This window comes from Tasmannia lanceolata, unplaced genomic scaffold, assembly GCF_043159265.1.
Source record: "Tasmannia lanceolata isolate RefF3 unplaced genomic scaffold, GAP_Taslan_0.1 ptg000016l, whole genome shotgun sequence".
Classification (NCBI taxonomy): Eukaryota; Viridiplantae; Streptophyta; class Magnoliopsida; order Canellales; family Winteraceae; genus Tasmannia; species Tasmannia lanceolata.
This window is the reverse complement of record NW_027518693.1, coordinates 7,101,378-7,113,475: the sequence shown is the minus strand read 5'-3', so window position 1 is coordinate 7,113,475 and position 12,098 is coordinate 7,101,378. Positions and strand designations below refer to the sequence as shown.

At 41.1% G+C, this 12,098-nt stretch overlaps 1 protein-coding gene across 1 annotated transcript; it reads left to right on the top strand.

Moving 5' to 3' along the window:
• Nucleotides 1–1,384: 1,384 nt before the first annotated feature.
• Nucleotides 1,385–10,351, top strand: CARB (carbamoyl phosphate synthetase B). Its single transcript, XM_077356824.1, has 3 exons — nt 1,385–3,098; nt 7,011–7,703; nt 8,478–10,351. The coding sequence occupies exons 1-3, from the start codon at nt 1,758–1,760 to the stop codon at nt 10,029–10,031; spliced, it is 3,588 nt and encodes a 1,195-aa protein (XP_077212939.1). The 5' UTR covers nt 1,385–1,757; the 3' UTR covers nt 10,032–10,351.
• The last annotated feature ends 1,747 nt before the right edge of the window (nt 10,352–12,098 follow it).

Genomic DNA, 12,098 nt, shown 5'->3' with positions numbered 1-12,098 from the left:
TTTTCTCAACACCGATTGTATAGGAATAGGATCACATGGGTCATCTCATGATGATCTGCAAGATCAACGGTGTCTATGTTCCTTTGTGGAGCCCACAAATTGATTCGTCGGATAATCTGCCGCATGGCACCTAGTCAAACTCAGTAACGGCACCTAGTCAAACTCAGTAACGTAAGATACGGCATGCACCTTGGCAGACTCAGTAACGTAAGATAGTAAGATACCCCTGTTACCGTATTACGGAAGATAGGTTAATGATCTCAGAAATCTTAATATGGGATGTGGGTCCCACCTATCCATCAATATACAAGGAAATTCATGACTCCACAATCTGGGCCCATATTCCATGGTGCCTCTATGTGTTGGAGGAGTTTTTATGCGGTGTCCGAGCGTACGTGCCCATATTTTTAAGAAAATACAATGGGGCCCACGTAATTTAATCATCCAAACAATTCATTTGTTGTGCCCACCCTTCCCCAAAAATCATCTCAATAGGGTGATCCTAACCGTCCCATATGTAGAGGGACAACCTATTTACGTTAGGACCCACCAAAACAAATGAATGGTTTGGATCATAGTGGGCCCTGTGTTAAAAACACGTGCATATATGTGCAGACCCTACCCAAACTGGTGTCCTGAAGAGATGAGAGCGTTCGGTTCAAACACCATTCCACTTGTGTACATCATCAGTACATCAGTACATGTATAATAAAAGGACTACTCTATTGTCGACAAATATCTTTCTTTTCACCATTGAATATTCTTCGAGTTAAAATTGACTAGTATTTTGAGTCTTTGATTTGGGCCTCGGCATGAAGGCCACGAGTGAGATTTCTCCTATAAAATTTAATAAATTGATACCATATGGTAGTCCTTGGTAGTACCAAAATTAGTAGTTTGCCCTAATCTCCACTAATCCATGCTGATTGTCAATGGGCCCACATCATCCATCGTTTTCATCTAACCGTCCATCTATGCCACTACTTAAATGTTCCTCCAATATTAAGGAATCATGGATTGTTGCAACCCCCCTTGATCATACCTCAACTCCCTTGATCAGACGGCTAAGATCAACTGATCAGTGAAATTTTCACACCATGGGCCATTATTGTTGTATCCCCGGTCATTATTTTATACATGCCAAATGTACGGTGGAGAGTGAGGGACCCATAGACTGCCAACTTTGGTACTTTTAAAGTACTGAACATTTTTATAAAACCGTCTATTGAGAATTCCTTGATCAGATGGCTAATGGTAAGTTTAATGGACCATGGCCCACCTCTGGTCCCCACTAGAGCATCTCTTCTATTCTCCCCCTACCCCACTTTTCGCTAAAATTCGGTATTTTACTATCTTTAACACGTTGCTTCGGTATATACACACCTCTTGACCTCGTTTCTACATTGCAGAAACCAGCAAGAGCGAGTCTCTCTTTAGGAAATCTCTTTGGGATCTTTGGGTTTTCATTCTCTTCTCCTTTCAGGTGAAAGAAAAGTTTCTTCCTCTCTTGACTCTCTATTTTTTTTCTTGCAACTACATAGATTTTACATACAGTGTTTCTGAACTTAGCCTAGATTTCTTTCTACCAATTCTATTGAATACTCTTGCATTATGAGCTCAAAACAGAGCAAAAATAAAAACCCATCTGTCTGAACTCTGATCTTTTCTGGGTTTTTCCTCTTTTGGGTTTTTTCCTCTCCTTTGATAGGAGAAAGAATAAGAGACGGAAAAAGAAGACCAAAAACAAAGAGGGAAAAATGGTTTTTTGCATGACCCCTTGTGAGAACTTCTCCAGTACTTTAACTCCCTCTCATTCCATTTTCAAATCATTCAAACCATCCTTACCAAAATCCTATGGTATTCCATTTTTCGTCTACTCAAATCGACACTGGACTAAGAAAAATGGTTCATCTTTAAGCCCTCATTTGAAGCATATTCTTCTCTCCCATTCTAGTAAGTCTAGATATCAACTTGGTCCCGTCCGTTGTTGCGATTCGGACAAGGCGCCCGTTAATGGGATTAAGACCGCGAAGAGGACTGATCTGAAGAAGATCATGATTCTCGGCGCTGGTCCCATTGTCATAGGGCAAGCTTGCGAATTCGATTATTCGGGGACTCAAGCTTGTAAGGCCCTAAAAGAAGAGGGCTATGAAGTAGTCCTCATAAACTCGAATCCTGCCACAATCATGACTGATCCTGATATGGCACACAAAACTTATATCACTCCCCTCACACCAGACCTCGTCGAGCAAGTAATCGAGAAGGAGAGACCCGACGCCCTCTTGCCTACAATGGGCGGTCAGACCGCTCTCAACCTAGCAGTTGCATTGGCCGAGAGTGGAGCTTTGGAGAGGTATAATGTCGAGTTGATTGGAGCGAAGCTTGAGGCGATCAAGAAGGCGGAGGATCGAGATTTGTTTAAGCAAGCAATGAAGAATATTGGGATCAAAACACCCCCTTCGGGGATTGGGACTACTTTAGATGAGTGTCTTGAGATTGCGAATTCAATTGGTGAGTTCCCTTTGATAATAAGGCCAGGTTTTACATTGGGTGGTACGGGTGGCGGGATTGCTTATAACAAGGAGGAATTTGAATCGATTTGCAAATCGGGTATTACGGCTAGCTTGACTTCACAGGTTCTAGTAGAAAAATCTCTATTAGGATGGAAAGAGTATGAGCTCGAGGTTATGAGAGACTTGGCGGACAATGTGGTGATTATATGCTCTATTGAGAATCTTGATCCAATGGGTGTCCATACGGGGGACTCAATTACGGTTGCTCCTGCTCAGACGTTAACGGACAAAGAGTATCAGCGGCTCAGGGACTATTCGATTGCTATAATAAGGGAAATTGGGGTTGAATGTGGTGGTTCGAATGTTCAGTTTGCTGTCAATCCAAAAGACGGTGAGGTGATGGTGATAGAGATGAATCCTAGAGTGTCGAGGTCCTCCGCACTGGCTTCTAAGGCAACTGGATTTCCTATAGCCAAGATGGCTGCCATGTTGTCTGTTGGGTATACGTTGGATCAGATCCCAAATGACATCACGAAGAAAACGCCAGCTAGTTTCGAGCCTTCTATAGATTATGTGGTGACAAAGGCAAGTTCTCTTTCTTTCTCTCTGATATTACTGCTATGTTTTGTGCTGTTATTTGTTCATGTTTTCTGCCGTAGCTTTATCATCTCTTTCTTCTCTTTGAATTTATTGTTCTGAACTGACCATATCTTGTATTTATTCGAGATAGTTACTTTAATCTTGACTATCATGGATGTAGTTGCTTTTAAGTCCTTTTTCCTCGCTTTGTGATGTATGTGACCCACTATGGGAGGAAAGTTTAATCGAAATGTTGCAGAATTGGAACCTAGAAGATAAACTGGTCATGAACAATAGACTAGATTTTCCATTAAAAAAAACAACTACCTAGGTTCAGTTTGACTAACATTTAAAAGTACGGTTCAAACTCAGGAATGGATGAGGAGAGTGATTGGGATGAATAATAACACTTAATAGGATATGGAATGATGGATATACCCATGAATTGACGAGCAGTGATTGGGATGAATAATAACACTTATAGGATATGGATACACCCAGGAATGGACGGGCAGATTAACAGTCAGGAACTGAGGATAAAAAAACTAAACTTTAAGACCATTCGGACATTCTGTCTGTAAACTCCCATGAAGGTAAAGCCAAATTTGTCAGCCACTTTTTTTTATTGCAACCGAGACTGAGAATCTTCCCACCCATGAATCAATTAGATAAAACTTAGTCTCATCCCAAGATCCCCGTGCTCCTATTGCCTCCAAAGCTATAAAACCCCAATGAGATTGGAGTCCCAACCCTTTCAGAACAACCCTATTTCTATCTGACATCTTAGTGTCCTGTATGCAGATCGCCTCTAGCTTGTACTTTTTCACTAGCTCTTTAACATGGGCCTTTTTTTCTTCGAGGGAGCCCAGACCGTTTACATTCCATGACATAATCTTCATGGACACAGACTTTGACAAGATAACTTCACCCTAGTGGATCCTCTTCCTACCATCTCTGTTCCCCTTGATTTTGAATTTCTTTGTGTAGTTCCTTCATAATTTACTCCCGATTGGAGCCTGGACGGTTCTCTTAGAAGCTTTTTCTTGAAGCCTTCATGTGGTACTTTTGGAGGTTGATACTGCCAAATTGTGGTCTTCTTCTCTTGCGCTTCCAAATGTTGTGCCTAAACATGATTCTGCAATCGGGATGTGATGTTGGATGATGTCAACGTTACATCCGTGTAGAATGTTTGGGAGTGAGATAGCTTCTGCCCTTCCCACATCTAAGAAATGTCTGTGATTTCTATGGGATTTTCCTTTTCCTATCGATCCCTATTGAGAGGTGGCTCTGTCACGTCAGAGCTCCGTTGCACTACATTCAGCCATTCACTTTTTAAGAATGGCTGAACTTTATAATAGAGAAGAGAATCATATGGCTGATCGCCTCCCTATTGATTCACAAGATGCTCCTGTTCAGCTATTAATTATTATACAAAATATGTTGACTCCACCAAAGCCTAAAGGTGTTTTGCAAGTAGCCCGTGTCAGTATACTGAAATATTGATCAACATGTTCCGTGGAGCAATCACTCTTCAGTATCTAGACTGACTTTGACCCAGGCCTTGTGCTTTCTGCGAATGCCTCAATCGCCTAGGGCATCTGAGGAGTACAACTTGGGCATTTTGTTGCTTCAGTCTACGCCTTGATGCCTATTTTAACACACTTAAGTTTCTAGGGACATCTAGTACATCCAGTTGGAGACTTGTAGGCCTCAAAGTCTCTTAAAAACCCTATCCTTTATACAAAGGCAATCTTATCGTCTTTTGAATAAAATCCTCTCAAGTAATAGATCTATTTCACAGGTCCTTTCACACAATCCAGGAATGTCCTCTTACCTTTGGACTTCCCGGATTTGGAATCTCTCTCTCTCTCTCTCTCTCTCTCTCTCTCTTCTTATTTATCCAATGTTCATCCCTTGTATGTTGCACATATATTTCTCTCTTCATCAGATTGTCAATTGTTTTCCATGTTGCTGTCTTCTTCTTCATCATGACTTATCTTCTTTAGTACTTGTTTATTAGATCAATCCATTTTATGTGACAGTCTGATGGTAAATGGTAACCATGGTTTTAAATTTTGCCTGAAATCTGGGACCGAAATTTAAAACCGAAACCGGAATTTAAAATTTTCGGCCGAAATTATAAGATTTTCACTGAAACCGAAATTTCCACCGAAATTTCTTTTTCGGCTGAGGCCGAAACCGAAATTTCAAACCTTGGTGGTTACTCTTCTGCCATCCATCAACAAATGAGACTGCTGCAAATGATTCGAACTGTGAAATGCTTTAGAAGATTCAGGAAAAGAAACACATTCAGAAAGAAAAATAAGAAAATTGATGTTCACCAGTTTTTCCAATACAGAACATGAATTTAGACATTATTTTTAAAATCTGCTTAGGGTCAAAAGAAAGGAAATGTAGGAGCATATTACTATGAGACATGCTCTCATAGAACTGTATGAAATGCTATGTCCTCCTTACAAGCGGCAATCGTGGATCTGGTGGGCTACTGTGTGGATGAGCTACACCCTGAAAACTGCTGCAATCAGATGATCCTGATCGCTGAAATTTTTTATGTTCAATGTTTACTGTTGCTCATTATTTTTTGCTTAACGTATTTTGAACCATCCGCTTGCAGGGTATTGATCAGATTCCTAAGCTAGATGTTTTAGTCTATGTGCCGTCTAATGTAACACGTGTATGATGGAGATGATTGGTTTGACCTGAAACACGTGAAGCATAATAGTGCAGCTCAGTACAAAACAAGTTTCCATTGAAATAGAGAAAAGGGCCTTTGAGATTCTTCTACTAAAGTAGCCATAATTTTGTAGTCATTCTTAGACTTGATGGTATAGATGATCCACATACCTTCTTTTCTCAAGTAGACAGACCAATATTCTTTTATAGAAAAGTACTGGATAATTCAAGTTTTTCCTTGGAATCTGTCCTGGAAACTGTAGTTATTGAAAAATGTGTCAGAAGGAAATGGGAGAAGAAAGTGCTACTGAGAAAGATGGGAACCACTTGGTGAGAAAGATGGGAACCACTTGGTCTTCTTCTCCCAGATTGTCAACTACAGTATGCGCTAATTGACAGAGACCTGATTCAAGGATATCGTCTAGATTCTAGTGGGTACTTGGAAGCCACATAAAGGTTTTTTTTTTCTTTTCTTAGTTTGAGTTTGTTTTCCTTCTATTTTTTTATTCCATTCCCTAGAAAATTCATGTTTATCAATATCTAATGCTGGATGTTACACTCAAAATTGCTCTTCCCAACTGGCTTGACATCTCTGAAGAACTGACATGTTTGTATCTTTTTACTTTGTATTTATCTCTCCATTTGATGTGTTATCTTACTACTTTGTCTAACCATTCTTGTTTGACATAAAATATAATCTCTTTTCTGAAACAAGGGATTTGCTAGCGACCATCGCAGAAGGCATTTCGCGGATGGGCTGTTGCATGTGAGAGCAGCCACCTCAGGCGAATTAATTGAATAAGACAAAATCCGAGCCTGTATGGCTGCTCTCACATGCAACAGCCTATCCAGAAATGCCTTCTGCTATGCTCCCTAGCAAAACCCCTGAAACAATAGTACATATCCGAACCAAACTATAAGTTGTCATCTTTTGCATCGACATTGGAGGATGCATATTTGTATTTTTTTTGGGAGTTATGGGGTTTTTTTGGGACAAAGGCTTATTTGAGTTGAGTTGAGTTCTGGGGTTTTTAATAGACGTGCTGACTACTGACCTATGATTTTAATTTTTTAAACCAAGAAGCATAGATGCTTGCATATTGCCTTCCATGCATCTGCTCAATATTGTAGATTCCTTGTTGTCATCAATTTTGCTTTTAATTTTTAACTCTGGATCATGGTTATACATTAGTAATAATATCCATTTTTCCATTCAACATGCAGATACCTCGATTTGCATTCGAGAAATTCCCCGGTTCTCAACCGATATTGACAACCCAGATGAAATCAGTAGGTGAATCGATGGCATTGGGACGCACATTCCAAGAATCCTTCCAAAAAGCGGTCCGCTCATTGGAATGTGGTTTTGCTGGCTGGGGTTGTGCACAAATTAAGGAACTTAACTGGGATTGGGACCAGTTGAAATACAATCTCCGGGTCCCAAGTCCAGATCGCATCCACTCAATATATGCAGCAATGAAGAAAGGAATGAAAGTGGATGAAATTCACGAGTTGAGCTTTATCGACAAGTGGTTTCTTTCTCAGCTAAAAGAACTTATAGATGTTGAACAATTTCTCTTATCGCGGAGCGTGTCCCAATTGACAAAGGGTGACTTCTATGAAGTGAAGAGAAGAGGCTTTAGTGATAAACAGATAGCGTTTGCGACTTCATCTACTGAAAGTGAAGTGCGCTCAAAGCGTTTATCATTGGGCGTTGCTCCGGCATATAAGAGGGTTGATACTTGTGCTGCCGAGTTTGAGGCAAACACTCCATACTTGTACTCATCTTATGATTATGAATGTGAATCAGCTCCCACGCAGAAGGAAAAAGTGTTGATTTTGGGTGGAGGACCAAACAGAATTGGTCAGGGTATCGAGTTTGACTACTGCTGCTGCCACGCTTCCTTTGCTCTTCGGGTTTGTTTCCATTCTTTCTGAAGTTTTATTTGGCTTCATTTTCTTGTCTTCATGCACACAGAAATAGTACTAGGGTTGCAACTCAGGTTGGACGGATCGGGTTGAGTCTTTATGGGAAAACCCGAGATTCATAAACCCGATCCAACCCGAGATAGTTTCTTGGGTCGGGTCAGGTTTTAATGTTTAGCTTACTATAGTGATTAATTTTAAAGATGGTAGAAAACAGCAATTCTTCGCACCGAAAATTTCTAAATTTAAGTTGTCAAGTGCATAGATTTAAGAAGGAAACTACTTTTTCACATCACAAACCCGATCACCTCAACGAAAACAATTATGTCAATATACTTGAAAATAATTTGGCATGTTATTTAAGGGATATTTATGAAAATCATAGCACACCTATAACTCTATAAGAGTCGGGTCATGTTTCAGGGTTTTTTTTCTTTAAACCCAACCCGACCCGAGATCGGGTCGGATTTTTCAACCTAAAACCCAACCCAACCCCCCAAGACCCATGATTTCGAAACCCGACCCATGTTATTTTTGGGTCGGGTTGATGCGGGTTGGGTAAAACCTGACCCAAGGTGCATCCTTAAGAAATACAGTTCCCCCAGAACTGCAAGATGACCTTACTTTAGTCTTATTACTGTTCTGATGAGTAGTTAATAACCATGTTATTATTATTTTTTGAATGGTACACCTTGTTATTAATGATCTTGTTCTTTCTGATGTAAAATTTTTGGGTCTCATTAACCGTCTGGTGGTTGTTTCTAGGAGGCTGGATACGAAACCATCATGATGAACTCAAACCCAGAGACTGTTTCAACAGATTACGATACAAGTGACCGTCTGTACTTTGAACCACTCACAGTCGAGGATGTCTTGAACATCATTGACTTAGAGCGACCGGCTGGGATAATAGTACAGTTTGGAGGGCAAACGCCTCTTAAGCTTGCACTCCCAATACAACGTTACTTGGATAAGCACAATCCTATGAGTGCCAGTGGAGCCGGGCCTGTTCAAATATGGGGTACCTCACCGGATTCCATCGATGCTGCCGAGGATAGAGAGAGATTCAATGCAATCCTCAATGAACTAAAGATCAAACAACCCAAGGGTGGGATAGCAAAGAGCGAAGCCGACGCCTTAGCGATTGCCATGGACATAGGCTACCCTGTTGTGGTCCGACCTTCGTATGTGTTGGGAGGACGAGCTATGGAGATAGTATACAGTGACGAGAAGCTCGTGACTTATCTTGAAAACGCAGTTGAAGTGGATCCCGAGCGTCCCGTTTTGGTCGACAAATATCTCTCTGATGCCTGTGAGATTGACGTGGATTCACTTACGGATTCTTATGGGAATGTGGTCATTGGTGGGATCATGGAGCACATAGAACAGGCCGGTGTTCATTCCGGTGACTCAGCCTGTTTGCTTCCCACAAAGACTGTGTCAAAATCTTGCTTGACCACGATTCGATCATGGACTTCGAAGCTGGCAAAGAGGTTGGGTGTGTGTGGGCTCATGAATTGCCAATATGCAATCACAGCATCGGGGGATGTCTTCCTACTAGAAGCAAACCCTAGAGCATCTCGCACTGTTCCATTTGTGTCAAAGGCGATCGGGCACCCGTTGGCCAAGTACGCCTCTCTTGTCATGTCAGGGAAGTCCCTCGATGATCTTGGTTTTACTAAAGAAGTGATTCCAGCCCATGTTTCGGTCAAGGAGGCCGTGCTGCCATTCGAGAAGTTCCAGGGCTGCGATGTGCTTCTCGGGCCTGAGATGCGAAGCACAGGTGAGGTAATGGGAATCGACTTTGAATTCCCAGTTGCTTTCGCAAAAGCCCAGATTGCCGCAGGGCAGAAACTTCCTATCTCCGGCACTGTGTTCCTCAGCTTAAATGATCTTACAAAGCCACACCTTCCCTCAATTGCGAGAGCCTTTCTGGGTCTTGGATTTCGGGTTGTCTCAACGTCAGGAACTGCACATATGCTAGAATTAGAGGGTATCTCTGTGGAGCGGGTTTTGAAGATGCACGAGGGACGGCCCCATGCGGCCGATATGATTGCCAATGGTCAGATTCAGCTTATGATAATCACGAGCTCCGATGATCTGCTTGATCAGATAGATGGACGGCTTCTGAGGAGGATGGCGCTCGCTTATAAGGTCCCTATCATAACAACTGTGGCCGGGGCCCTGGCGAGTGTGGAAGCTATAAGGAGCATGAAGGGCAGCTCTGTTAAAATGATTGCTTTGCAGGATTTCTTCGATGTTTCAGCTGATCCGGAAAGTCGCCGGAACTTGCAAACTGCGTCGTCGTCGAGTTTATGATGAACCCTCTCCGGGTTTTGCTTGCATGCATGCATACAACCAGCTTTCTTTCTTTCCTTCTGCATTCCTGTTGTGAGCGTGTGTTTCTTTAAGTTTGTTAGTATTGATAGTCATGGACAAGTTCTTGGATAAAAAGAGTATTATATAGCTTTCTAGAGTTTTTGAGCTTTGGATAAAGAGATTCTGAGGAGGTTGATATTTATAGGCCCTTGTTTTAGTCCAAGGAAGTTGATATCTTTGCCTTTTGTAGTCTTTAAAGAGAGTATAATGTTGCTTTCTAGATTTTAAGTGGGAATAAAATAAGATATTCACTTTTAAAAGTTGAAGGAGATTGATATTTACATCCGATATTCACTTTAAAACTGAAATGAGATTGATATTTACACCACCTTTTTAATTTTTGAAAAAAAAAAACTAGGATAATGTTATTTGATCAATGTACATCTAGAATAAGCCAGATCACAAATACAATAGATCTGAACGATACAATATCACACATTCATCTAAAATGTTCTAAGTTCTAACCATGCAAATGAAGACATCATGTCTCATTTAAACTGCATCAGAGACCAATTCCTTTATTATGAAGACCTAGAATTCCACTCACAATAGCACTCTAATGGGCTTACTCCCCTTAATCGACTACATTATCCAGACCTACTTGATGTAGTTGAACTTAGGACTACACTAATCATTCATGAGAATGAGATGAGCTAATTACTCTTATACCCTTTACTGATCGCCTTCGTCAATAGGTAACTCTAGAAATTCCACTCTTAATCTCCTTCATCAATCTTGACCGTCGATCTTAGATATATAAATCCTCACATAAGATCTTTCATTTTCAAATCCCTTATTTTGGACTCTAGCAAATCCCTTATTTGGGTCCCGAGTACGCCCATCTAGTCTCTCCCTCCTTTTATCTCTAAGCAAACCACCCACATATGATTACTGATCTCATCAATCAATGAGCCTAGTATCTAATGATACTACCATTCAGCCATCTAATGGTAGGCATTAGCCTGTTCAACATATACCCTGCAATGCCGCTCTAATCTCTGTCCATGGGAATCCTAGATGCCAATGAGTCCCAAGTACGCTCATCTAGTCCCCCTCCCTCCTCATCTCTAAGCATACCACACACTCCAGTCGGCTTTGGATTTTCAAAACTAGATCCATCAAAATTAAGCTTGTACCAATTGGGGTCAGTCGAAACCCAATTGGGAGTAACCTCTCTCTCTCTCCAATGCAAAGCAAATCTCCTTCTAACATCTGTTGAGGTCAGATCCAAATTTGAAGGAAGAGAGTGCTACCAAGAGGGGGCCCCATAGAAGGGCTACCAAGACATTTGTAATTGCATGATTTGGGCAAATGACCATACCAGCCAACGAACTCGTGAACCTCGACTGGTTCTGAGACGCCCACATGCACACCGTCAGCCAAAATAGTTGGAAGACACACCTATGCATTTCCCTCATTTACCAGCATCATCACATATCTCTCCTCACTCATCCCCCCCTCAACCCTCTTTCTCTCCTGCCTCTTTGCCCCTTTCTCACACTAGGTACCTAAATCAAGATTCCATGAATTTTTTTCCACTGTTGCCAAGCATGCCCTAAAATATTCTCTTATGCTACCTACAAGCGCACAAAACCAGCCTCTACTCTCTATTCTAGCATCCCTAAAACAACTATTCTATTAAATTATGCTCCTTATCACTACTAAAACTCAAGAAGTATTAGCCAAATAGAAACACCAACTTGAAAACCCATTTAGACTCGACCTCATTTTTCTATAGAAATGTTTTGGCAAGATCCTAAATAGCCAAATATCAAAAGAGGATGCTAGATTCCCCATAATATATCTTTCGTGTTTAGAGTACTGCAGTATGACTAAAACATGCATGCCACCTTCCTTTCTCAGATCACATGCAGGTGAAACTGGTAAATGTATCCATGTAGGATAATGATACAATGAGAAGCGCATGAGAAGTTAGAAATAGTCCTAGTACTAACATGTTGTGGCATGTTGTAAACCATTTATCTAATGCCCCCAGATGATATGAAT

Excerpts from the sequence above, each read along its gene's own strand:
- CARB (XM_077356824.1), top strand. The coding sequence starts at position 1,758 with ATGGTTTTTTGCATGACCCCTTGTGAGAACTTCTCCAGTACTTTAACT. Across the intron at positions 3,099-7,010 it reads TAGATTATGTGGTGACAAAG|ATACCTCGATTTGCATTCGA; the intron begins GCAAGTTCTCTT and ends TTCAACATGCAG. Across the intron at positions 7,704-8,477 it reads ACGCTTCCTTTGCTCTTCGG|GAGGCTGGATACGAAACCAT; the intron begins GTTTGTTTCCAT and ends GGTTGTTTCTAG.